The following is a 27,779-nucleotide window of genomic DNA, read 5'->3' as shown; positions in this document are numbered from 1 at the left end:
CCAACTATGACCAATCTGTTAACCATCCCATGCATCCCATTGAGTGGTTGGTTAGTAGCCACTGCCAAGCCATTAACCCTGATGGTGCACATCAAAAAAATAAAATTTACAGAAGTTAGTTTTAAATAGTTTTAAGTGCTGGTTGTGCACTGGGAGAATGGCAGAGGAACTCCCATTATCTTGATTCACTCAGTGCCAGGTTCCATGTGTAGTATCCGATGTCAGGACTTCTCCCAGATCCCTTCAGATCCCTTTTAACCCTTTCTGTGCCTCCACCTCAAAGTTAATGGCTATAACTAATGACCATTGGGTAAGGGAGCATGAAAGCCCAGCTCCATTGCCAGGGATGGGCTCGGACATCTCTGAGGCACGTTGATCCTCCAAAGTGCCTTGCAGGATCAAGGTAAAGCCACCCTCTTCAGGACTTTGCCTGAGATGGCAGCCTTGCTTCACTTCCTCCCCCAATTTGTCCTGATTCCTTTTACTGTTCTCCTAGGAACACTTACTCAAAAATCACTTGCATGGGAATCTTCATCTCAGGGTCTGCTTCTGGGAAACCCCACCTCAGAGAGTACACTACCCAGCTTGCCACTACCTCAAATTGCTGGGTGTGAGGAATCTTATCCTCCCCAGAAGCAGTTCTGGTGTGCAATTAACATGGCGTTTGCCCCACCCCTTTCCTCCCACAAATATATCCATAATCTTTAGCCTAAATTGATTTATTCGATCAAAAAGGTGAGACTATAAACCCAAAGAGTATAAAGTTCCAGTTGAAAAGAATGTACAGGGCATGTCATGTATGGGTTAGACAAATTGTCAAGTTAAAATTTAAAAATAAACTTTCTGCAATGTAGTAGTGTGCTTTCCTTACATTACTAAGTTAAGCATAAGTAATTGACATAAATCTTTGTGAAGGGGAGTTTGGTCTTGCTTTTTGGTTGTTTCTTAAAGGTAGCAACCTTGCTGTACTGAGGAGCTACAATTTAAAGCATAAAGCTGCACTATAAGTGAAAGGAATTAGGCTAAATCAGCACACACATGAAGACATACTTTGAAAATTGCTCTTGACCAAACTTTATATGAGCTTGCTTTCTTGTAATTTTCCTCACTCTATGGGTTTGTATGCAGCAAAAATTTCTGAGTTTTCTTAGGTTGCACTTACTCTGACACCTATGAGTCAAGTCCATCCCATGGGACATGAATTTTGGTAAACTTAGTGAGAGCTGACAACCCAGAAGGGGCCAGCCTTATGTCACTGCATGCCTCAGGTTAGACAGACACAACAGCCTGGCTTACCTTTATTCCCAGAGCTTCTCCAGAAATGACAGCAACTGTCACACCATCCCTACTGGGTTTAGGGATTTCTTCACTTTTCAGTTCCTGGTACTGAGGCTCCACCATCTTCTCTGAGCTCCTCAAATTAACCCACAGTTGTAGGCCATGGGCTGGCTCCTCTGAGCAAGGCATCTCGGCGTGCAGAATGCCCCGGCCCGCAGTCATCCACTGCAAACACCAAACCAACAAGAAGGAAATGTAACCAAGCTCCTAATAAGTCTACAGGTGGAACAATTAAAACACCATCACGCAGTGAGGCGTCTTACAGGTGCTGCTATCAGAGCCCCTGGGCATTGAGAGGAATAATAAACATCAGTGACAATGGCTGGGGCCCTTTCCAGTTTTGCAAATGCTTCCTGTGTTTCCTCACTTGAAATCAACACATCGGAACTGAAATTCCCACAAATGGAAGAATCCTGTCTTTGACATCCCTGAGTCTTAGATTAAGCTCTAAGACGCGGAGTTGCAGGAAGATAGTATACTGGGCTGTGTTCTCAGGAGATACAACTTAAGAAGTGAAAAAAGCAGGATTTGGCAGGGGGAGAAGCCGACCAGCAATGCAGTTACTACAGAGGCTTTAGCCAATCCAACAGGGAGCTCTGGAGTTGAGATGAACCTTCAGAATTGTCCCAGCTTGAGACAATGTGACCCAAGTTTTTACATCCCCACATCAGCAAACCATTGACTGTGGGCCATCCCCAAGTAGAAAGCAGGGCAGTTCCTAGGGAGGGAAGCAGCTGTGAGCCATCAGCAGCCAGTGTTCCCAGACATTGGAGGATAAATATGTGGGCCTAAAAATACATTTGGAGGTCCCCAGTATCCACTATACTGTGGGTGGTTAACTTGTGTCTGTACTTGCTCACTTCCAGTAACGGAACCCTCGCTACTTGGAGAAACAATTATTGCCTCCACTGTTGTGCAGATTCTTCCAGTGTTTGTTCATATCTTTATTAAGAGCAGATTAGGGACCAGCCCCAAAGCCTAAATCTTGGAATCTGGAGATGAAGGTATGAACATCATAGATGCATTTCCTATCTTAGTTTGAGTTCTCCCACAGAAGTTCCTGAGACGAAGACACGTGCAGGTTGTTTATTTGGAAAGTGATGCAGAAAGCACAAGTGAGAGAGTAGGGAAGAGTGAGGCAAGGGAGAAAGCCAAAAAGAGTTGTTAATGAGAAGGTTACATCTGTGGACATCTGGAATTCAATCCCACTGGGAACCATACATGTGCTTTCAAATTGTTGCATGGAGAAGAGGGGAAGCTAGGGTATTTAGACTCCAATTCCCATCCTTCACTGACCAAGAGTTCCCATGGGAGTGTTAAATCACTGACACATATGGTCTGCCCAATACGTGGGCTGGAGAAAGCCCTCAGACAGAGTAGCAGCACTTGAGATGGTGCTGTACACATATGGGGACCATCGCCACCTGAACTCACAGTTGGGCCAAGGGGCTATGAGGCAGGCCATCAACAGCATCTTCCACACAGCCGTCGTCGGGGGAATAATCCTTAAACAAACAATGTCATGCATCATTATTGCCATTATAATTGTGCTTGGCACTTCAAAGAATGACAGGGTTCTGTGAGCACATGAAATGTCCTGCTCAGTTCAAGGCAGCTTATCTGAGGGTGCAATCTTCAGGCTGAGATCCAAACAAGGAGTAAGAATTAGCCAGGGGAAGGGGAACAGGAAGAGGATTCCACGGAGAGATAACAGCATGTGAAAAAGACTCTGAGACAAGAATGAGCATTATTAGTTGAAGGATCTGAAAGGAGGCCAATGCACACTTTAAAGATTTTTTTTCTTCTATGAAGTCTAGATTTCCCTCTACTCCCATTTGAAAAGGCTTGTTAAACCTTCTAATGTAGGAGTTGGCAAACCACAGCCTGGGGGCCCAATCTAACCTGCCACCTGTTTCTGTAAAGGTTTATTGGCACCTGGTCATACCCATTCATTAACATACGGTCTATGTCTGCTTTCACGCTGCAGTGACAGAGTCTGGTAGCGGCAGCAGAGACCATATGGCCCCCAAAGCTCATTTGCCCTTTATAGAAAAAATTTGTTGACCCTGCGCTAATGCAGTATAAAGTATACCTAAACACCTTCTTATGCTGCATTTCTTCTGTCTAATGATAGCTATTGGTGCCCCGCAAAGACATCTTCCCATTTTTAAGCATTTTCCTTTTCCCTTAAAAGTTCATTTCTTTATATTTTCAATGCCGTGGTTATCCTTTTTAGATATGAGCTAGTTTGGTAATACTTTACTTAAAATGGCCTATATATGGGATCTGGAAGGGGAGAATGGGGTTTTCTTTCCATCCTCATCATTTACTAGCTCTGAGGTCATGGGTATCTGTTTTTAAAAACATCTTTAAATCCCCATTTCCTCATTTTTAAAAATGAGATGAGGATAATATTATACTTCTTTTTGCTGGGCACAGTGGCTCATGCCTGTAACCTAAGCACTTTGGGAGGCCAAGGCAGGTGGATTGCTTGAGCCTAGGAGTTTGAGACCAGCCTGGACAACATAATGAGACCCCATCTCTACAAAAAAAATAAAATTAGCCAGGTGTGGTGTTTTGCACCTGTAGTCCCACCGACTAGGGAGGCTAAGGTGGAAGGATCGCTTGAGCTGGGGAGGTCGAGGCTGCAGTGAACCGTGAATGCACCACTGCACTACGGCCTGAGCAAAAGAGTGAGGCCCTGTCTCAAAATGATAATAATAATAATACTTATCGCAAAGACATCATGCATATGAAAACTCTGAATAAACTGAAAGACACTATGCAATCATCATCCTAATCAATGTGAAGTTATAGTGGTAGAAAAAGTGTTGACCAGTGTCTCACATGTATGGCTGCTAGGCAGCTCCATGGTGCAGATGGCGGAAGTCACCACTTCCATGAACAGGACATTTCCAGTCATCGTATCTAGCTTTGTAAGTGGTCTTCATTTCGTTTTCTGCTCCAGTGAGAGGTCACTATTGACTTTTTGCCATGACTTTGGTTTTGTTTTGTCTTTAAATTTCACTTTCATTGAAATCTTATGATTCAAATATGTGAATTTATCATCCCTCAAAACATATATATATAAAATCCCAGAAAGTACCTGGTATAGAGTTCTGACTTACAAAACTGGCAAACATGACCCAAGTATTTTGGGGCATTTTAACTGTAACGTATCTCAGACAAGACTAGGATGATGGAGGGCTCAAGGTCATTGTCTTAAGTGATAACACCTAACCCTGCAAATGAGTTGGAATATAAATAATACATTACCTCAAATGCAGCAGAGTGGTCTAGAAAGATGAGGACTGAAACAATCACTGAATTTGGCAATTGGGACATCACAAGTGACCATTATCTGAATAGCTTCAGTAAAGATTTGGAAGGGGCTACTGAGAGGCCAAATCTGATTTCAGTAAGTGCAAAATGAATGAAAGATAAGGAAGTTGGGATATCATTCCTGATTACTTTTATTATTATTATTATTATACTTTCAGTTCTAGGGTACATGTGCACAACGTGCAGGTTTGTTACATATGTATACATGTGCCATGTTGGTGTGCTGCACCCATTAACTCGTCATTTACATTAGGTATATCTCCTAATGCCATCCCTCTCCCTTCCCCCTCCCCACAAAAGACCCCGGTGTGTGATGTTCCCCTTCCTGTGTCCAAGTGATCTCATTGTTCAATTCCCACCTATGAGTGAGAACATGCGGTGTTTGGTTTTCTGTTCTTGCGATAGTTTGCTGAGAATGATGGTTTCCAGCTGCATCCATGTCCCTACAAAGGACACGAACTCATCCTTTTTTATGGCTGCATAGTATTCCATGGTGTATATGTGCCACATTTTCTTAATCCAGTCTGTCACTGATGGACATTTGGGTTGATTCCAAGTCTTTGCTGTTGGAATTCCAAGTCTTTGCTGTTGGTGCTGCAATAAACATACGTGTGCATGTGTCTTTATAGCAGCATGATTTATAATCCTTTGGGTATATCCCCAGTAATGGGATGTACCCAAGGGTAATGGGTAATGGGATGGCTGGGTCCAATGGTATTTCTAGTTCTAGATCCTTGAGGAATCGCCACACTGTTTTCCACAATGGTTGAACTAGTTTACAGCCCCACCAACAGTGTAAAAGTGTTCCTATTTCTCCACATCCTCTCCAGCACCTGTTGTTTCCTGACTTTTTAATGATTGCCATTCTAACTGGTGTGAGATGGTATCTCATTGTGGTTTGATTTGCATTTCTCTGATGGCAAGTGATGATGAGCATTTTTTCATATGTCTGTTGGCTGTATGAATGTCTTTTTTTTTTTTTTTTTGAGACGGAGTCTTGCTCTGTCGACCAGGCTGGAGTGCAGTGGCCGGATCTCAGCTCACTGCAAGCTCCGCCTCCCAGGTTTACGCCATTCTCCTGCCTCAGCCTCCCAAGTAGCTGGGACTACAGGTGCCCGCCACCTCGCCAGGCTAGTTTTTTGTATTTTTTAGTAGAGACGGGGTTTCACCATGTTAGCCAGGATGGTCTCAATCTCCTGACCTTGTGATCCGCCCGTCTCGGCCTCCCAAAGTGCTGGGATTACAGGCTTGAGCCACCGCGCCCGGCCTGAATGTCTTTTTTTGAGAAATGTCTGTTCATATCCTTTGCCCACTTTTTGATGGGGTTGTTTGGTTTTTTTTCCTTGTAAATTTGTTTGCATTCTTTGTAGGTTCTGGATATTAGCCCTTTGTCAGATGAGTAGATTGCAAAAATTTTCTCCCATTCTGTAGGTTGCCTGTTCACTCTGATGGTAGTTTCTTTTGCTGTGCAGAGGCTCTTTAGTTTAATTAGATCCCATTTGTCAATTTTGGCTTTTGTTGCCATTGCTTTTGGTGTTTTAGACATGAAGTCCTTGCCCATGCCTATGTCCTGAATGGTATAACCTAGGTTTTCTTCTAGGGTTTTTATGGTTTTAGGTCTAACATTTGAGAAATGTAAGAAAAAGACTAGGTGGGGACTAAAAAGTGATTGAGGGGTCAAGGAAAGTGTGAAAGAAGAATATAAGAGACCTGTGTGGTTTCCAGGCTGAGTAAAAGAATCTGTAGAAAGGGAGAAGTCAAGAATATAACAGAGAGAGTGTGGAAAGGGTGAATGTACTGGAAGTGGGCAGGATCAAGCATGTGCACTCAAAAACTACTAAACCACCAGCAATTCCTTGTCCTTGGCCATACCTGCAAATCTCCTGGGTTCATTTGACCAGTGTGTCCACAGAAGTCTTCATGGGCCATGCTGCCCCCTTCCAGGAGGTAGGATACCTTTGAAAAACAAACAGGAAAAAAAGTAGATCCTTTGCCTATTTTTAAATTGGGTTATTATTAAATTATTCCCACTGACTTGTATGAGTTCCTTGTATATTTTGGAACTTAATCCCTTATTGGATAATATAGTTTGCAAACATTTTCTCCCATTCTGTGAGTTGCCTTTTCATTTAAAAAAAAAAAAATAGGCAAATGACTTGAATAGACACTTTTCCAAGGAAGACATACAAATGGCCAACAGGTATATGAAAAGGTAGTAAACATCATCAGAAAAAATGCAAATGACAGCTACAATGAGACGTTATCTCACATCTGTTAGGAGAGCTGTTAACAAAAGGTCAAAAGAAAACAAGTGTTGGTGAGGGTGTGGAGAAAAGGGAATCCTTATACATTGCTGGTGGGATGGTAAATTAGTATAGACATTGTAGAAAAGAATATGGAGGTTCTTCAAAAGATGAAAAATAGAATTCCTATGCAACACAGCAATCTCATCCTGGGTATATATCCAAACAAAATAAAATCACTATCTCAAAGAGTTGTTTTATACTCCCATGTTCATTGCAGCATTATTCGTAATAGCCAAGATATGGAAATAACTAGAGTATCTGTTGACCAATAAATAGATAATGTGATATATATACACAATGGAGTACTATTAAGCCTTAAAAAAGAAGGAAATGTTGCAATTTTCAGCAACACGGATGAACCTGGAGGATATTATGCTAAGCGAAATAAGCTAGACACAGAGGGACAAATACTGCATGATCTCACATAAACAGAGTAGAAGGATAGCTACCAGGGGTCAGGACGTAGGAACATGGGAAGATGTTGAGCAAAGGGTACAAACTTGCGGTGACAAGATGAATATGTTCTGAAGACCTAAATCACAGCATAGTGACTAGAATTAATAGTAAGTATTGTAAACTTAAAATTTCCTAAGAGAGTAATCCTCTGTGCTCTCACCATAAAAATAGGTAACTATGTGAGGTAATGGATACCTTAGCTTGATTGTGGTAATCATTCCACAATGTATACATACATCAATCATCACATTGTACACCTTGAATATAAACAATTTTTATTTGTCAACCATACCTCAATAAAGCTCAAAAAAAAAGGAAAAAGAAAAAGTAGGTATTGGGTAGCTGTGAAGATGTGTTTGCTTTTTCCACAGAAAATTTGTTGAGAAAAGTGTCAGGAGCAACTAGGTGGAGTAAACTGAGAGAAAGAATCTCTGTGACTGGGCCACATTAGCCATAAAATGTCTTTGAGAGAATTCCACCTAGGTGCCCCTTCCTCCTGGCAGATGCATCCCTGAACCTGCCAGAGCTCACAGCTGAGTGAAAAGAGCCACCACTCACCCCTTCAGCCCAGCAGATGATGGCCCTGGCATGGTGGGCCCTGGAGATGAGGGTGAAAGAGAGACAGCTCCTGTTGAACCAGCAGGGTCCCTGTTACCAAGGCTTGTTCACACAGGTGTGTGGGATGACATATGTGAGGTCTCCACACCTTCGCCAAAAAGCTGCCTCAGGAAATCCAAAGGAAACGTATTTCTGACACCAAGCACACAAACTCGCTAGGTGCTCAATAAATGTTTCTAAAATACGTTAAATGAATTCATATAAATTAAAGTCAACTTTTCCAGGGACATGTCTATACTAAATCTAAAAGTGGAAAGAAATTCTATGCTGCCCAATAGAGTAGCCACTAGCAACACGTAGCTATTTAAATTTAAATTAATTAAAATTAAATAAAATTGGCTGGGTGTGGTGGCTCACGCCTGTAATTCCAGCACTTTGGGAGGCCAAGATGGGCCGATCGCCTGAGATTAGGAGTTCAAGACCAGCCTGGATAACACGGTGAAAGCCCGTCTCTACTAAAACTACAAAAAAATAGCCGGGTGTGGTGGCAGGCGCCTGTAATCCCAGCTACTGGGGAGGCTGAGGCAGGAGAATCACTTCAACTCGGGAGGCAGAGGTTGCAGTGAGCCGAGACCATACCATTGCACTCCAGCCTGGGCAACAAGAGTGAGACTTCGTCTCAAAACAAAACAAAAACAAAAATTTAAAAAAATTAATTTAAAATTCAGCACCTCAGGTGCACCTGCCACATTTTGGGTGCTCAAAAGCCCCATCCGGCTAATGGCTATCATATTGGATAGTGCAGATTATAGAACATTTCCATCTTTATAGAAAATTCCATTTGATAGCACAGATTTAGATGGAATGAATTTGAAAAGCAGTAGTCAACTATGGTAGGCATTTTGTGTACATAGAAAAACCTTCCCAGGACTTTCTGCAATCACAGTACCTTTTGGTAGAACAAGAATCGCATCAACTCTAAAAAGCAGAAGAAAATTAAACCCTTCTTATTTCATTATTCTACTAAAGGGAAAAATCAAGCAACTCTAAACTTCTCATTTTAAGGCTATTGTGATTACTCTAGCAAATAAAGATTAAAAGATACCAAATAATTAGTAAGAATTTAAAATTACCTCGGGAACATGGTAACATTGTTATTTGAAATATATAATTTAGCACTTAAAGCGTAAAATGTTGTGTGTCAGGACATGGGCTCTTTTTGTATAATCTATTTGGATTCGACATCCATTTTGTATGCATTTGGAAAATTTATCTGTAACTCCTTCAAGAAATACCAATCAGCCTAAACAGTTCTGAAAGGCATGTGCAAAACCATGTTTATCTGCAAAACACATGTGGCTCCCCAACTTAAGCTTAAGGGCGACAAGTTCTAACATTTACATTATCATTACTGGATGAATTTTTGTATATTAGCTATCTCAATGTTTTCTTTAAAACTTAATGTGTTTATCCTTCTTAATCTTGGATACTTTACTTCAAAATTTTATTAACTATTATTAAATGAGTGAACCAGAAAATGTAGTCTCTGACTAAAATCCCAACATATTTTGTAATTATGTAGCCAGACCTAATTTTCACTCAAATATATTCAACCAAATAAACCAATTTAAATCAGTACTTAAAAAGAATAAGCAATGCTTTTTACCAACAAATCCCTAAATCCACAATAAACAACAGAGTGGAAACATTATAAGATTTAAAGAAGAAAGAAAAACAAAAAATGCCCAGGAGGCAAGAGAAGAGAAAATATTTATGAAGTTATCAGCATATACATCAGATATTGCTGTTTTACACAAACAAAATTGTTATTTCCTCCTCTATACAAGCACTCATCGAATATGTCAAAGCCAGATTGTTTTTGTAGTCTATGTTTTTGCTTTATCCTAAGGCATAAAAAGTAGACCTAACTAGTCTTTTTTTATATGAAAATTCAAAAGGTTGTTTTAAAAAATCATAAATGGCAATGGTTATTATTCTATCCTACACATTTGTATATTTGACATAATCATAAGATATCCATTCAAATATATAAAAGCTATGATACAATAATTTTAAAATAATATATTGAGAAGGTAAGTGCACCAACAACATTCATTGAACAAATGCTCACTGAAGTCCTATAATGTTGTAGGTACTGTGTTGGGAGATAAAAAAGTGGAGAAGACAGATACGGTAATTGTCTTCATGAAGCTTATATTCTCATGAGGAAGATATACAGTAAGTAGGACTGGTAGATTGGAAAGTAGAAATTGAGTTTGTAGAGCCAAGCCCCCTCCTCTCTTCCTCCTCTTGACAGTGAGCCCACCCACAGAAAGCAAGTGCCCTCTTTCTCTCTCTGTCTCCGTGAGAGTGACTAGCACCTATGGTGGTAGCCAACAGGGGTCTAGCACAGCTGGTGAGATCTGAGTAAGTCTGCCTTATTTCCAGGTGCAGTATTCAGAGGCCCACCTGTCTGCAGATATAAGTTACCTTCTCCAATATCAGCTTTATCCGAAATAAAGGTATTTTTGTCTGCCATCTTTCTTACTCCTTCATTTTCTCAATTGGTTGAGAATTCAGGCTGGGAGAACAAGTTAGTATTTATAATGCCTCCTAATACCTAAACTAAAAGCCATAAAAGCCTTGCTACTGTCATGTTGTTGACGTTTTATATTGCAGATTTATAATAAACTCACCTCTTCCTGAACTAACTTTACTGGATGCCAGTTCTTGAATCAAAATATTTATAGAGCACGTAATACAGTGCAAATCAGGGCTGGCTGACACAAGGACTCTCCACGTTTCATCCTGCAGAACAATATCATTGAGGTATACTGTGAACAGAATAGCCTAGGCAGGGCCTTTACCCCAGCAGGCCATAGGCAGATGGCTACAAAAATTAGAGGTTCTAGGTTTGAAGTCTAAAACCCCCATCTGGGAACTTGCTATAGTAATGGCAACAATGCGACATTGGCACAGGGATAGAAGAGACCCATTTGTATGCGAAATTAATATATGAGAGTAGCAATTTCAAATCAGTGGGGCAAGGATGTATTTCCCAGTGAACGATGTTGGAACAAATGACCATATGAAAAGACAGTAATCCCCCACTACATACAAAAACATGTTCCAAAGAGATGAAGGATTTAAATGCAAATAGTACACTTCTGAGATTTAAATCAAAGGAGACAAAAAAATACAAGATTTTCTGCACAATTCTATTCTCTGCAATATTTACTGTAATAGCAAAAGACAGGGACATTCTGGATGATAGGTTAATAAGTAACACAACTAAATTACAGTGTAGCCATATAAGAGAATACTATGCAATTGTTAAAAAGTGATATAGATCTTTATTTATTGACACGGAAAAAAATGAAATATTATTTAATTGAAAAAGCAGGTTACAGAACAGCAATTCTATTTAAAGGGGACAAATAAAACAATGTATTTAAATGGACTCATTTAAATAAAACTATCCAGTTGTGTTAGTATGGATGGAGGTGCCTGGATGAACATACATCACAGTGTGAACAGTGGTCATCTCCAGATAGTAGAATTTCAGATATGTTTCTTTCCATTTTTCTGATAGTTTGAATTTTCTGTAATAATTAATTGGCTTTTATACAATGAAAGCAACATTTTTATTTTGGAAAAAACAAAGATGCTGCCACTAATCAGTGGATGAAAGTAAGTGGTATAGTTTATTTTACATAGATGCTGATGAATATCTTGTTCCCTGCTTAAGCGAACTGGGGCTGGATAGAAAGGCAGTGAGACACAAGGGGAAACACTGAGAATCAGAAAGGTAACTCCACATTACATGTAGGACAATGCAGCTCCGACTTTAACATGTGCTACTGTGTGGGAAGACCTGCATTTTTTATAGACAGCGTTTATGTCAGAATAGAAACAAAGCATTTAGGATCTAATACAAAGCTTAAAAATTTAAGGGGACAAACAAAAGCTTCCAGATTTCAAACCATCAGCCAAACTACAAGGGGTGGTGTCTAGAATTGCTTTGCTTTTCCTGCTGCACATGCATTTTTAATTAAAATAATTGCATGAGAAAGGCAATCTCCATTCTGTTTGGGCTGAAGCTCCCTTTTGGGCTCTCAAAGGAGTCCCTTTCAAATCATATTCTTTTCCATCCCCAAATATTTTTCAATTATCCAAGCCTAAGGGCTTTCAGGTTGCTAACCATCTAAAAATATGTCAAGCAACTTTAAAAAGTAAATTGTGGTGCGTATGACTCATTTAAGGATGAAAATCTAAGTGGACATCAAGATTTTTTTTTTCCAAATTTGATTTTAGGAAGCAATTTCAACACTTTTCTAAAAAGATTCAGGAAACAGTTATCCCCCCTTTCCTCTACTTTTGCAGTGTGGATGTTCCTTTCCCTGGTTATACAATTAAACCTCGTTACTCCTATCCTAAATATCATAAAATCTGAATTAGAGAAGTCTGGTCAATGAAGTTTTATTGAATACAAAATGCCTACCTTTTACTACTTAAAGCAAAAAACATACTTTCAGTCTTTGGGAAAAAAAATCAGAAACCAAGGAAACCACTGACCTTTTGCTTATTATAACCTTTTATTTGTTTTTTTTTTTTTTTTTTTGCTAAGTAGTGTAAATGCTAGACTGAGACTTTACGTATCAATTAATGTCTGTAGAGGATTTTTTAAAAAACTGAAGCAGTACTTCTGAGAGTTGACACAATCCAGATGATGTTTTAGGGTATTACATAATCACAAACACCTGGAGAATTGCCGTGGGTGGCTGACGAATTGTGAGTGTTATGTTTAAACTCAAGAGTTGCATGTGTGTAATTAAGTAAGAAATTTGTAATCTGAAACAGGTGTTTTCTTAAAGCACTTGATGTGCTTCTTGGTCCCGCTTCCTCTTTTCCTCCTTCTAGTTCTTTCCGTGGGTCTTTACTAAATATTTTTTGCTTCCTTGTCAGTTCTTGTTTCCTTGTGTGTTTGTGTTTGGGGGCAGAAGGACAAAACACACAATAGGGATGAAAGAGAAGTGTCACTTGCCATGTGAAGTTTAGGAAAGGTGCACCTCAAAGAGCTATACATTAATTCTGAAGAATTACAAAGCAAGGGAGAATATAGTTTGCTCTTTCTGGCTGGTATTTAGAAGGCAGAGTCTGAGTACCTCATTCAGTGTTTGGGAATAAGATGCAAGACCTCTTCGTTAAATGTTTATATTATAGGGAAAACTATGGTTTCCTTTAATTTCCATTTGCTTTAAAATAGGGGCTTTTTTTTTTTTTTTTTTTTTTGTCTACTAGTGGCTTGGTAGGAAAAAGAGAAAAACAAAACAAAACACGAGTTGAGGTCATGGCTGATGAGAGATGCCAGCAAGGAACATATTGCATAATAGAAGCTGCTAACTGGTCTTCAAGGATATTTGAATCCATACAATTAAGGACTCAAGTTATTTTATAAAAATGTTTTCATGACATGAGTAGAAACCTGGAAAATCACCCCACTAAATTGACTCACCCAATCCCAACCCCGCATACGCACCGTCACAAGTTCCAAAAGGTGGTTTTAACAAAAAGGAAAAGATAACCAACACAGTTCAAGTATTCGGCCAGTGGACAAACCCAAGTATTTTAAAGCTCTACCAGGTCCTGCCTTACATGTCCCTGCCACTACCCTGCAGAAGCACCAGTGCTTCAGAGACTCCTGCCACTCTGCCCCCTGCAGGTGTGGCCCTGTCTCCAAAAACTACTCGGGCTTTGTGGCTCTGGTGCAAACCTCGGGTTTGCCATTTACCCGGTTTGGTATGCAGGGTGAACTCCCTTCACTTCTTGGAGGCTCAGTCTCCTCATGTACAGAACAGACCTGGGAGGTGAGGTCTCCGAGTGTGGTAAGCAGTAAGTGAGTAATGTGTGCAAAGCACCTGGCCCATAACAGGTGATGAGTAAGTTCTAGAGTTGGCACAGCCACCACAGCTCCGTGGGGCAGAGATCCCATTCGTGGATCTTCATTCATGCTTTTTGGAATAGTTCCCCCCACCCCCTCCAATAGTCTCACAGTTCACCTCCTCGCTTCACTCAAGCCTCTGTTCAAATGTTACTGCCTAAGAAAGGCCATCTCCAACCAGCCCATCTGGTCTAATTTATCAACCAATTCTTTATCCTCCTACCATGGTTTGTTTCTTCTTCCTAGCTTTTTCACTATGGGACACTATATTATGTAATTATTTGTTATTCATTTATTGTCCGTCTTCATTAAGAGAATGTAAGCCCCATGAAGGCAGGGACTTTTTTAACTTACTTCTTTAACTTAGCTACAATGGTGCCTAGCATACAGCTGGCACTGAAGATTTGTTCAATTAAGGAATGAATTGATCAATCAATAGATGGATGGATGGATGAATAGCATCTTATATTTGCATAGCATTTCAGCATTTACAAAGCATCTGATCCTGGAAATATGCGATCACCTATACATTATTGATGAAAACATCGTGGCTTAGTGAGATTAAGGTTACAGTTAATAATAGCAGAACAAGGATCTAAACCAACATTTTCTGTCCCTGAGAATAAAACTACTTTCACTCCCCCACTCCCATGCTGCCTCACAAATGCTGACGGCATATTGCCAGTAACGTACGTGCTGGAAGCACAGGGCTTGTTTCAGAGGAGAAATCCCATGACAATTGCAGTAGGAGCCAGAACTGCAAGGATTTCACACAGGTAACAAGAGGACTTTGCCAACTTCAGTGGCTTCAGGCAAACTGGCTATTTCAGGCAAAGAAAGGGTTCTACTGCTAATATACACAAAGCTGAAAATAGGCCTCATGATTTCTGAGTGAAGGGAGGAGGTTTATGGACGATCCCAAAGCTACAGGATCCTGAGATGAGGCGATCATGAAATCCTTCTTTGGTGTGGATATCAAAGAGTTCTACCTAACATCTAACTACAAAGAGAAGAACAACTGACTTATTTGTCTCTTATTTTTTTATGTTGTTCCCATTCTCAAGTCTCCCAAACCTATTTTTTTCTTTCACTCTGATTAACATTTCTGACACAGACATCAGGGTTCTATGATAATCATATTCCCAAACCTAACTACTCAAGAGAGCTGAATTACAAACTCCCTGCGAAACTTCCAGCTGCTTCTAGAACCCCAGGACCAGGAATGTCCCTTTTCATTCAAACTCAGATCAGGAATAAATGTTTTGGGATATCTCTTCAGACAAGCTACGCCTGGGTCTCCATGTAATCAGCAGCCCAACTTCTTAACTGGCACCACCTACATCTGGCAAAATGGTGCTCAAGATGTTCATTTCCATTGTTTTAATTCCCACGTTATACTGAAGGGGCCTGAAGGGAATGGTTTGCTAACTTCTATGACTACCCAAATATCCACGTACAAAAGTGTTCTCTCTGTACCTAAGGGAGAAAACGGGTAGTCAGAACTACTGTTGCTTAAGAGAGCCCTCTGCTGACACAAATGATGTGTGCTCCTTCTTTTCCTAAAATCAAACCTCACCAAACCAGATCTATGTCTTGCCAATAGATCCGCTGATTACTAAATATGTCTTGCAGCACATGTATGTCGTCTCTGCTTAAAGACTGTGTGTCACTGTGGCAGGTTGCCACCTAGTCATTAAGGGATCAGCTATGTTGTGGCGTAGAGGGAAGTTCTTCTGCTCAGTACAGTCTCCAGTTGAAAGTTACTAAGGCAGACACCTAAGAATGAGGTGCCTGAATACACTTGTTTGCACATACGGTTTTGGGCAGGTTTGGGACTCACAGGGGTCTTACAGAGGAATAGGTTTGAGAGACTCATGTCAATTTTCCTTTTAATATTTTGTTAAAAATTCATTATATTTAATTAAGCAGCTGACACATTTTTATGGCCACATTATTATTATGACTCCCTGATTCAATTCACTGTAGATATAATTTCTCAAACTTTTAGTGAGTGTGATCATTGTACTTGATGTTATCAGGCCCCAGGTCCCAGGATTTTGGACATCAAGAAGCAATAAAACATTTTATAATAAAGGGGTCTGACAGAGGGATGCCAATTTTTTGCCTTCCTTAGTCTTTTAAAAATAAAAGTTAAATTTTGGAATAATTTTTAAGTTTACATAACAATTGTAAAGATAGTATGGAGAGTCCACCCAGCTTCTCCTGCCATTAACATATTGCATAACCTCAGAACATTTGCCAAGACTAAGAAACCAACATTGATACATTGCCATTAACTCAAGTATATCATTTATGTGGCTTTCACCAGTTTTTCTATGAATATCCATTTTTGGTCCAGGATCCATGTCATCATGTCTCCTTGGTTTCTTCCATCTGTGACAGTTTCTCACTCTTTCCTCGTTTTTCATGAGCTTGATAATTGTGAAGACTACTGGTGAAGTATTTTATACAATGCTCCTCAATGGTGGGTGGTGGTGCCAACTTTTAAATTCAGATTGTGAAAGGTAAAAATTATCTACTATGGTCATCATTTTATAAAAGAAAGGCCATTCTAACAACCAAAACAAGGAAGAATAGCAATATCTGAATAAAGAACAATCTTTTAAATAAAATAAATGTATCTCCAGGAAAGGCCCACTACTTTGCTAATCATTCCTCCCTCCCCTTTCTTTTTCTTTCTTTCGTTCTGGCCCACCCAAGATAAAATGTCATTACAAACTCACAAACAGGAAGTCAGGAATTACCTAGAAGGAACACAGCGGTCATTGCTTCCATACCTTCAGGGAGCTACCACTCTAGCAGAAGATAAACCACTAAAATATGCAGACAAGAGAAATAAAAGCTAAAGAGAAGTACAAGCGAATCTAGAGGAAAGATTGATTGTGACAAAGAATCCAGAGGAATGAGGGAATAATTTGTGGAGGAGGAATCCTCCCAGGTGACTCTTAAAAAGATGAAATTTGGGGGAAAAAATTTAAGTGGGGTGGGAAGAAAATGTATATGGAAAGAGGGAAAAATTAGGTTGTAGTAAGTTATAAGCAACTAAAACATGAATTTATTATCATGTTACCACCACATCATGAACAGTGTTGCAGCTATAAGAAGCAAGGTAAATGATTGTCCTTAAATAGCCAGGTACAATCAACCTAATCCATTTTCTCATTATACTGGAAGTTCAGAGGACAAGTGAGAGCACTATTTTGCACTTACAGGTAGGAAAATTCAGATCCCTGGACCATGAAATCATAGGTCCCACAGTTAAGTGAGTGGCAGAAGGAGTATGGGGCGTTTATTCATAGTTTTATGATCTATGTCACCTGTACAATCTCATTTCTAATGGTATTAAAAATCTTTTAATCATCTGAATGTGCCAAAGTATTGAGAAAATATCAGATATTAGAGAGGGAACTTTGTTCCAGAAAGAGTGGTGGCAAAATAGAGTGGACAAATGTGGGCCTGGGATCATATGGGCCCACCAAATCTTGCTCCGTATGGCCTGTGTGAATTTCACAAGTCACCGCCTCCCTGAACCTTAGTTTCCTCATCTGTAAAATGGGGGGATAACAATTCTTACTTTTCAAGGTTGTTGTGAGGCTTACAAGTAATGTATCAACATATGAAGCTTCTCATAAATCAGCAGTTAATACTATTGCATGGCAAATTTCCTTCAAGTTTAATCCCATGTAGTCAGGCCTGTGATTCTAAGAGTCTATTGATTGGATGACTCTGAAGTAGCTTTGTTAATGATGTGGACGATTTGCATGAAGCTTTTTATCACATAATGATCTATGTAAATTTATTTTGGACTTATTTCTCGTTTCACTTGAAAAGCTTTATTTTTGATGACATAAAATAATGTTTTAACAATTGGCTTATGGTCTTTATTACATTTCCCCCCACTCAATTTTTCTTTTTTCTTTCTTTTTCTTTTTTTTTTTTTTTTTTTTTTTGAGACAAGTTTAACTCTTGTTGCCCAGGTTGGAGTGCAAAGGCGTGATCTCAGCTCACTGCAACCTCCACCTCCTGGGTTTGAGCGAGTCTCCTGGGATTACAGGCGCTCACCACCACGCCCAGCTAACTTCTTGTATTTTTTAGTAGAGACGGGGTTTCACCATGTTGGCCAGGCTGGTTTGAACTCCTGACCTCAGGTGAGCCACCCGCCTCGGCCTCCAAAAGTGCTGGGATTACAGGCGTGAGCCACCGTGCCTGGTACCCCCAGCCCCCCACCCCCACAACACTCAATTTTTCTACTTAAAAACTCTTGGAATGTAGCCTTTAAGACATGAATGGTTTTTGTTTGTAATTGCAATGTGGTGTGGGTGGGGTGTATAGGGAAATTTGTTGGGAATTTATTTGGACTACTTTCAAAGAATATTTCAGTTAAATTTCTACTCTCCCTCATGTGACCTACGTTGTTAATACAGACCAGGCTTTAGTTCTTTGCTGTGGGAACTGTCCTGTGCACTGCAGGAGGTTTGGCAGCATCCCTGGCCTCTGCCCACTAGATGGCAGTAGCACTCCCCAGTTGTAACACTCAGCAACGACTGCAGAAATTAACAAATGAGTCGCTTCTCAGGCTTTTGGCTAAGATCAAGTGTAGAAATTGCCATATGGGCCGGGCGCGGTGGCTCAAGCCTGTAATCCCAGCACTTTGGGAGGCCGAGACGGGCGGATCACGAGGTCAGGAGATCGAGACCATCCTGGCTAACATGGTGAAACCCCGTCTCTATTAAGAAATACAAAAAAAAAAAAAAAACTAGCCGGGCGAGGTGGCGGGCGTCTGTAGTCCCAGCTACTCGGGAGGCTGAGGCCGGAGAATGGCGTGAACCCGGGAGGCGGAGCTTGCAGTGAGCTGAGATCCGGCCACTGCACTCCAGCCCGGACGACAGAGCGAGACTCCGTCTCAAAAAAAAGGAAGGAAGGAAGGAAGGAAGGAAGGAAGGAAGAGAAATTGCCATATGACCCAGATGGACAAATCACCTCCAGTTGAGAACCACTGACATAGACAGCACTCCACAAAAAGCAGAACTTTTAGGCTAAAGATGGTTTTATTTTAACATAATTGTGTTAAGTTGACAGTTTCAGGATGTGAAATATTGTTCATTCATCCATAGCCAGAGATCAAGCTTGGGCTTTGAAGTCCTTCTCCAATAATGGCCCAACCTAAAATTTTAGACCCTATAATACTCGTCCACCTCCCATCCTTCCACATCCCATTTGTAAGCCCAATTAGACGACTCACTGTTTCTACTATATCCCATACCGCACCTTTCACTCTACCTCCACTATCCAGAGAGTCAAATCTTACTTATTGGTTAGGGCCTTACTAAATGGCCAAATTTTCCCTGAAGCCCTCCCAGATCCTTCTGTTAGAAGGGATAGCTTCTGCCTCAAAACATGAAGCTTCTTCAACTATACCCATCTTGTTCCTCCTTAATTATTTTCTAACTTTCATGCAAATTGAAAGTCCTCTGCCTCCACTTCTAAACTCATGAGTGCACTCACTATTTTAATTTCCTTTCAGCTAGGGAATGTGTTGTGGAGGATAAAGTTATGTTTTTGATTTAAGGCACTCTTAAATCTCATGGGCCCCTCTAATGGTGCACAAATGTTTTCCAGAGAAAGTCCTCATCCCCACTACACATTGGCGTATATTATTAGCTTATCTGGTTGACAGGAATAGAACACAAGTAAGGTTCACTTTATCTGGAGAGGGAGGCCTCAGCAAGAGTTCCTGGAGAACAAGTGATCATCAGGACCTTCACTAACCATAAGGGCACAGTTTATCTTTAAATATCTGAATGGCTGGTGTGTGAAGAAGGAATTTTGAAAACATGAATGTCTTAAATAACAAATACAACTAAACATTCTAAAGGTACAAAGAGAAAAAAAGGGTTCAGTGAAAACCAATAATCTTGTCCACAATTTTCCCTTGTCACCCACTAACCTTCCCTAGAGGTCACAATATGAGTTTCTTGAGGGTCCTTTCAGAGATAATCCAGGCAAGTCCATGAATAAAGGTGTAAATGGAAACAACTCAAGTGTCCACCAGTGGATGATTGGATAACAAAATGTGGTCTATCCATACAATAGAATATCTATACAACAGAATATTAGTCAGGCATATAAAAATATATATATGCTACAAAGTGAATGAACCTTGAAAACATTATGCTAAGTGAAAGAGACCAAACACAAAAGGCCACATACCATATGATTCCTTTTATATGAAATAGAATAGACAAATAAGTAGAGACAGAAAGTGTGGTTCCTAGGAGCTGGAGGAAGGAAGAATGAGAAAAGACTGATAATGAGTTCAGGTTTACTTTCTGGGCAGATGAAAGTGTTCTGGAATCAGCAGTGATGGCTGTACAATCCTATAAATATAATATAAACCACTACTTTTTAAAAAGCTTTGTAAATACATATTTGTACCTGTTATGATGTGTTCATTTTCTCTCTAAACACCATCTTCTTTGGGTACTATAACATGTATTTTGTAATTTTATTTGATTTGCATCAGGGTGGTCTGTAGAAATAATCATTTATTATAATAATCCATCTTCCCCACAATAAATTTGGTAATAAGTCATTTAAAAAAGAAAAAAGGCATAGTTTTTGCTTTTTATATAAATGCTACACTATGCCACAAGAATTCTGCACCTTGCCTCTGTCACTTTCCAAATATCATCAAGATTGCTCTATATTAGGACTATCAAGCCATGTCATTCTCCTTAATGACTGTAAGCCATGCTATTGGACACATGTATTTAAACTACTGGTTCTCAGCCAGGGGTGATTTTGCCCTCTCTCACACCCCCAGAGGACAGTTGACAATGTCTGGAGACTTTTTTTATTGTCACAACTAGGTGTAGGCAGATGCAATTGGCACCGAGGGGGTAGAGGCCAAGGACGCTGCTAAACATCCTGCAATGCATGGAACAGCCCCCCATAGCAAAGAATTATGCACCCAAAAAGTCACTAGTTGTGCTGGTTAAGAAAAAACAATCTAAACAGTTTATGATTGATGAATATTTAAATTGGCTACAATATTTGTCTTTATAGATAATGCTGCATAACATTCCATCTTTCAAATATATAATAATTTTCTTGTAGATAATTTCTAGATATGTAATTACTCCTCTACTATTTTAAATAATTCATTTTTTATTTTTTATTTATTTATTTTTGAGACAGAGTCTTGCTTGTTGCCCAGGGTGGAGTGCAATGGCGCGATCTCAGCTCACTGCAACCTCCACCTCCCGGGTTCAAACGATTCTCCTGCCTCAGCCTCCCAAGGTGCTGGGATTACAGGCGTGAGCCACCGTGCCCAGCCTCTCTTTTTTATTTTTTAAAAATTGTACTAGAATAAACATTTGTTAATAAGCCTTTCTTCTTACTTTGGATTTTTCCCAGAAATAGATTAATAGAAGTAGGATTACTGGGTTAAAGGAGAATAACTTTTTTCTAGGGAATTATATTGGGTTCTTACGGCCATTATGAGTACGATGCTTTCCCCTGTTAAAAGAAAACTTTGGACAAATTAAATTTAACAGAGTTTAATGGACCAAGAAAAATAAATGATTAGCAGATCTGGCAGCCCCCAGAATCACAGCAGATTCAGAGAGACTCCAGGGATGCCACGTGGTCAGAACAAATGTATAGACAACAAAAGGAAAGTGACGTACAGAAATCGGAAGTGAGGTACAGAAACAGCTGGATTGGTTTAAACACGCGTTTGCCTTGTTTGAACACTCAGCAGTATATGAGTGGTTGAAGTATGGCTGCTGGGATCAGCCAAGACCCAGCTATTGTTACAGGCACATACTCTTAAGTTAGGTTTTCAATCTTGTCTACCTATTAACTTAGGTTACGGTGCCTCCACAAGGACTCAAATATAGAAATACAGAGTCCTTCTCAGGTCATATTTAGTTCGTTTTAACACCCCCCCATTACATCTGATTATTGCTTTTAAGCAGGAGAATTATTGATTTTTACATACTTATTTTATATCCAGCCATTTACTAATAGGTTTTGGTTGACATTCTTAGTACAGTGGTGCCAAGGGGTGTCTTGAGAGTAGCTTGCTTCTTTTTTTTTTTTTTTTTTTTTTTTTTTTGAGACGGAGTCTCCCTCTGCCGCCCAGGCTGGAGTGCAGTGGCCGAATCTCAGCTCACTGCAAGCTCCGCCTCCCGGGTTCACGCCATTCTCCTGCCTCAGCCTCCCGAGTAGCTGGGACTACACGCGCCCGCCACCTCGCCCAGCTAATTTTTTGTATATTTAGTAGGGGGGGGGGGTCTCACCGTGTTAGGTAGGATGGTCTCGATCTCCTGACCTCGTGATCCGCCCGCCTCAGTCTCCCAAAGTGTTGGGATTACAGGCGTGAGCCACCGTGCCCAGCCAGCTTCCTTCTTATATCTGTTACCTTCACTCTCAAATCATGCCAAATGAATATATATGCTAAGATTTGTGTGCTTCGCTGTAATCACAACTTCAGGGCAAATCCTGAGCCTTCCTTCCTCCTCCAACCGTATCACCAACCAAAACCACATTAAGCCACTGTGAGTTTTATTATTATTTTATTACCTACAAATAATTTTTCTCCTCCTTTCCAACACTGTAACTCTTATTAACAGCTTCAGAGTTTCCAGAACAATATTAAACTGTGATGGTACTGGTAGACAGTCTTGTCTTCTTTTTCATATTAATAAGAATATAATATCTCAGTGTTAAATATAACAAAAGATGCTCCCTGAACAATAGAGAGTCTTTATGATATTGAAAAAGTATCCTTCCCCAGTTTTCCAAAATGGATGTTGAATTTAATCAAGTCTTTTTTTTCAGCCTTGATGGTAGAGTTTGCTTTTGAAAGTGGTGCACAGCAAGCTAGAAAAAATACAGGCTATGTGGGAGGTGGGAGGTTTGAATCCGGTCATAAGTTTTAGGTGTGAATCATCAGGACCTTTCCCTTCCTCTCCTGGGTATTGTTCAGGCATTGCATGCAAACACTGTCGGCTACCAACCAGTAAATATGAGCGTGGCTTTTCTGATGGGCACACCCTTGGAAACAAGGTGGTTTTGTTCTCGTGAACTAAATCAAAGAACTTGCTGAGGCTTGTAGTGAAAACACTTTAAAAACACTTCTCAGCCTAATTGAGAACCCAGTAGACAAGGTCATCCTAAAATATCCCTGAAAAGCAGGCAGGATGGTTTTCTCCTGATCGCTCTTAAGCTTAATTAAACAGGAGTGACCAATCATCTCAGTTTGCTAAGGAATGAGAGGTTCCTGGGGACAGGAGCCTTTCAGTGCTAAAACCTGAAAACTCCAGAGGCTATCATTTAAGGATGATTTTAAAAGGCACAAGACATGTTTCTTCCTAGGGTAGGTGAGAGGTTCATCAACGGAGTCTGATCTGTAAGTACCTCCTTTTTTGAGCTAAACTTTAGCAGGACTTTCCCATGTCTCTGATTGTTCTTTGTTTCTGATAACTAAAGTTGCCCTAAACAAATCACAATATCAGGCCTGACCAGAAACAGGGTAAATGCAAAACTATTTCACCCTTTACCACTCAGGCCTTTTGAAAAACAATCCTCCCCAGAAAACAAACTCCTGGTAGGAAAAACTGAATGCATTTCTCCTTTTGTCTTGTGACCACCAGCTGTGCCTCTTCCCTACAGTATGCCTTCTCAATTTTCAGGCAAATTTTTAATAAAAAATATATAGCTATTCAAACCTAAGAGTTAAGTTTAAAAATGGATTAGCCATTAACTCAGTAAAATTGGGATCTCTCTCTTACTTATAGAATCGTATTTCTGACTTGGAAGATCTAGGCCAGCATTTCTCAAATTGTAATGTGTATATCAGTCATTTGATGATGTAGGAATGTAGATTCTGACTCAGAGCTCTGAAGTGGAGACTGAGGCTACAAATGATAACACTGCTGGTTCATGGGTCACACCTGAGATAATGAGAATTTTATAGAATAATATTTTCCACATTTCTTCAATCAGTTAAAATAAATGTGAGTGTGCGCTCAAAATATGTATATTAGTTACATTTTATACTCATGTGTTAGTAAAATTTCTTTTTTATTAAAAAATAAATAAATGTGAGCTCCAGCACATCACTATTTTGAGGACGTTGATCCTGACAACACATCAAGTATGTGACCATTCAGTACACGCTTATGTTGCTGCAGTGCATGCTTATATTAGTTACTCTATCTTTGCATAACTAATTGTTACAAAGTTCTTCCTTCTATTTTGTATCTATGCTTTGTATTCAAAAGTTTACCTTTGGAGGCTTACAAAACAAGCCCAATCCCTCAAACACTATTGCAATTCCTGTCACTGAAAATGATCTGACTTCCTTAATATGTGAAGAGCTTCTATAAAATAATGAAAAGAATACCAGCAACCCGGCAGGAAAAAAAAAAAAAAAAGCCAAGAATATTAAATATATATGGTGAATGAATGTTTTACAATGAAAAGAAAATCAACCTCGCTCAAATAAGAGATCGAAGAAATGTGGAAAATACTATTCTATAAATTAAAACTATCATAAAGCATTATTTTTCACTTGTAAAAATGGCAAAGGTAAGAAAAGTCAAATAAATACATTGATGTTGGTGATGTTGAGGGAAAACAGGAACCTTCAGAACACAGCACTGCGGTAATAGCAGTTGGTACAACCATCATGGCAGGTGCTTAATGAGGCCATTAAAATTGTTTTTTAAATAATATTTTTAAATGCTTACGGTATAATACTAAGCTAACAAAAAGATGCAAAACATAAATAGCGTGGTACCAGAAAAAAAAGTACTGAACGAAAATATATCAAAATAAAAACAATAGCTATTTCTGGATGGTGCGCTAACATCACAGGTGATCCTAAATTTGTTCTTTATCCTAGTCAGCATTTTCAAAATTTACAAGCCTGCATAATTTAGAAAATGCTCCAGGGAGGTGATGAGAGACTACAAGTGGGCCTGGCTTTAAATTTCAGACTTTTAAAGCTCACATTAAGAGATAATGGTTTACCACGTGAGTCTCTGGCTTACCTACACTCCTGGGGAAAACTGATACAGTTGATTCTCATCATTTTTTACAGAAAAATGTTCTACATAGTTGCCATGATCACTGAATTAGAGAACACTAGACCATTGCTCCTAGGATAAATACAGGATTGTGTTCCTTCAAGCCTCTGGTCACAATATTTTGCTCAGTTGATCAATACATGACTTTGTTTTATGTGTCTTTCTCTTTAAAGCCACCTTATTTAACAGATATTGTTGATTAATTAACACTGAACTCTAGGCCAACAGTGTTACAACTCATACCTGAATAAAGTTTATCTAATACACATATTTTCTCCGTAAGGCACATCTCAGTCTCCTTACATTTAGGAACACTAGATAGCATTAGTGCATTGTGTGTGGGAGCCATTTTAAACAGTGAAATTACCCACACAAAGCACGAAAGTGTGGAAAAAGTGGCACTAAGCTTACTGTGAAAGGACACTTTCTTGTAAAACAAGAAAAAAAGAGCATTGCTTCATTCAGCCTCAGCTGGGAACGTGTGCAGCGGGCAGCTCAAATTTTTGCCACTTTCACATGTCCACGAATTACCACAAAAGCACCACAAGTACTGATTTGGGGGTTACCAATACATTTTAGCAAGTAAATGAACTGACAAATAATTACAGTTACAGTTTTAAGGAAAATTCTTAATCAAAAGAGCCAAACACCAATATTCTACAGCTACACTCCTTCAGGGAGTTGCTTAAAGCTGAGTACCTTATAATTTATAAAGCATTCCCCCCCAGAAAGCATTTTGCATAATGAAAATGAAAGTAATCTATTTAATCATTCATTTTATTTAATATATTCATTGTCGGCCGGGCGCAGTGGCTCACACCTGTAATCCCAGCACTTTGGGAGGCCGAGGTGGGCGGATCACGAGGTCAGGAGATTGAGACCATCCTACCTAACACGGTGAGACCTCGTCTCTACTAAAAATACAAAAAAAATTAGCCAGGCGTGGTGGTGGGTGCCTGTACCCAGCTACTCGGGAGGCTGAGGCAGGAGAATGGCCTGAACCCAGGAGGCAGAGCTTGCAGTGAGCTGAGATGGCGCCACTGTGCTCCAACCTGGGCAATGGAGCGAGACTCCATCTCAAATATATATTCATTGTCTTCAACTTTTTATTATTCACTTAAATTCAGCTGGTAGTTACTGAGTATCTCCACATAGAGAACACAGAGAATGATTTCATGGTCCTCTTGGGTATGTGAGGGGAGGTTGAGGCAATCCCTAATTCTAATGCAAGACAGAGAGTATACAATCAAGGTCATCAAAAAGGCATAATGTGCATGAGACTGGTAAAAATATAATGCGATGAGGACCAAATGAAGGAGAAAGTGCATCCTCTTGGGATTGTCTGCAAAACTTGATGGAGATGGTGATACCCGAAAAGACCTTGAAGGATTAGTAAGGTGGTAAGTGGAGCTATGGGATGGAGTGAACAAGAAGCAGCTCGAGCAGGAGCACAGAGTGGAGACATTTTCCAGGAACAGAGTCAGAATCCAGCACGAGTGTAGGGTAGGTGAAAGGAATGGCTTCCATTACTGCTGCAAAGCAAGCCACAGCGCCTTCAACATGTTAGCAGAGAAGGGAACTGGAAGGCGAATGGCTAAATGAGGAAGGGAAAAGAGTTCAACTATCCTGATCCTACTTCCAGAAACTTCTTGCTTCATTATCCTTTTACACTGTGGTGGTGCCCTCTTTCCCAAACATCTTTAACCTCCTTAACTAGACTACATAGGAGGCAAGCAGGGATCATGCCTCACCCTTCTTTAGCCTCCCTCCATCTGCCTTCTGCCCACACTTTCCCAACACTCAACACACCCTAACATACAAAAGATCACCCTACACCAACGCCTGCATATCACTAGCCTTCAATAAATATTTACTCATTCACTAATTGGCTTTACAAACACACTGAGCCTTTAACAAGCCCTGGTCTCTTCCCTAGGAATACAGGTTGTTCTCGTGAGTAGATGGCTAAACATTGTAACTAGGAAGTAACTATCCCTGAGCTTCCACAGAATATATGTGTGTGGACAGTGAGAATCTTTGAAAGTGCCACAATATTATGTTACACATTTTTATTTCTGTATCTAACTAAAACTGAACATTAAGTGTTCAGTAGAATCTCTAAATTTTGCAATTAAACTAGTAAATGTATATGTATGTCCTTAAAATCCTAATTTTTAGGCTATGTTATATTCAGGCCCCTTGATTCTATAATTCCTTAGAAGTTAGTATAAATACTCATATACTTCTTGGATTGTCTTTTGGAGTTTATAATATTACAGGAGGTTACACACATCTGAACATTCTTGTGTAGAAATAAGATAGAAACATGTTTTTTCTTTTTCTTTCTTTTTTTTTCTAAGACAAGGTCTCACTCTGTTGCCCAGACTGCCAGGCAGTGGCATGATTAGAAACAGGTTTTCTATATAAAAGTATTTTAATCACAAATAGTTTATTCTATCCCCAATACATTATTTTAATTATAAAAATATTTTAATAAGCCAATTTATTAACTGCTCAAATAGGAATGTTTTTGGTGGCATAAATTCAAAGAATCCTAAAAACAGTAAATATTTAAATTTGAGTATATCTTATGTAAAATAGCCTGCAACTTATAAATGAATTTTGAGCCCATTATTTATTGCTTTTAAAATTGAATTTTCTATTAGAAGAAAGAGGCATGTTTCAAAATACACACTTCTGCAATCAAATTATTGTACTTAC

General features: G+C 39.6%; 1 protein-coding gene across 2 annotated transcripts in view; it reads right to left on the bottom strand.

Moving 5' to 3' along the window:
* Positions 1-27,779, bottom strand: part of PIR (pirin) — a 112,112-nt gene that overhangs the window by 69,879 nt on the left and 14,454 nt on the right. For both annotated transcript variants that reach the window (XM_031660517.1, XM_021932407.2), the window contains exons 4-5: positions 6,553-6,636; positions 1,297-1,503 (exon numbers count right to left, since the gene is read on the bottom strand). In XM_031660517.1, the coding sequence (XP_031516377.1) occupies positions 1,297-1,503; positions 6,553-6,636 (291 nt within the window). The remainder of the gene's footprint in view (positions 1-1,296; positions 1,504-6,552; positions 6,637-27,779) is intronic.

This window comes from Papio anubis, chromosome X (genome assembly GCF_008728515.1).
Source record: "Papio anubis isolate 15944 chromosome X, Panubis1.0, whole genome shotgun sequence".
NCBI classification, from domain to species: domain Eukaryota; kingdom Metazoa; phylum Chordata; class Mammalia; order Primates; family Cercopithecidae; genus Papio; species Papio anubis.
Note: the sequence above shows the minus strand (reverse complement) of the source record. Positions and strands in the feature narration are given on the sequence as shown.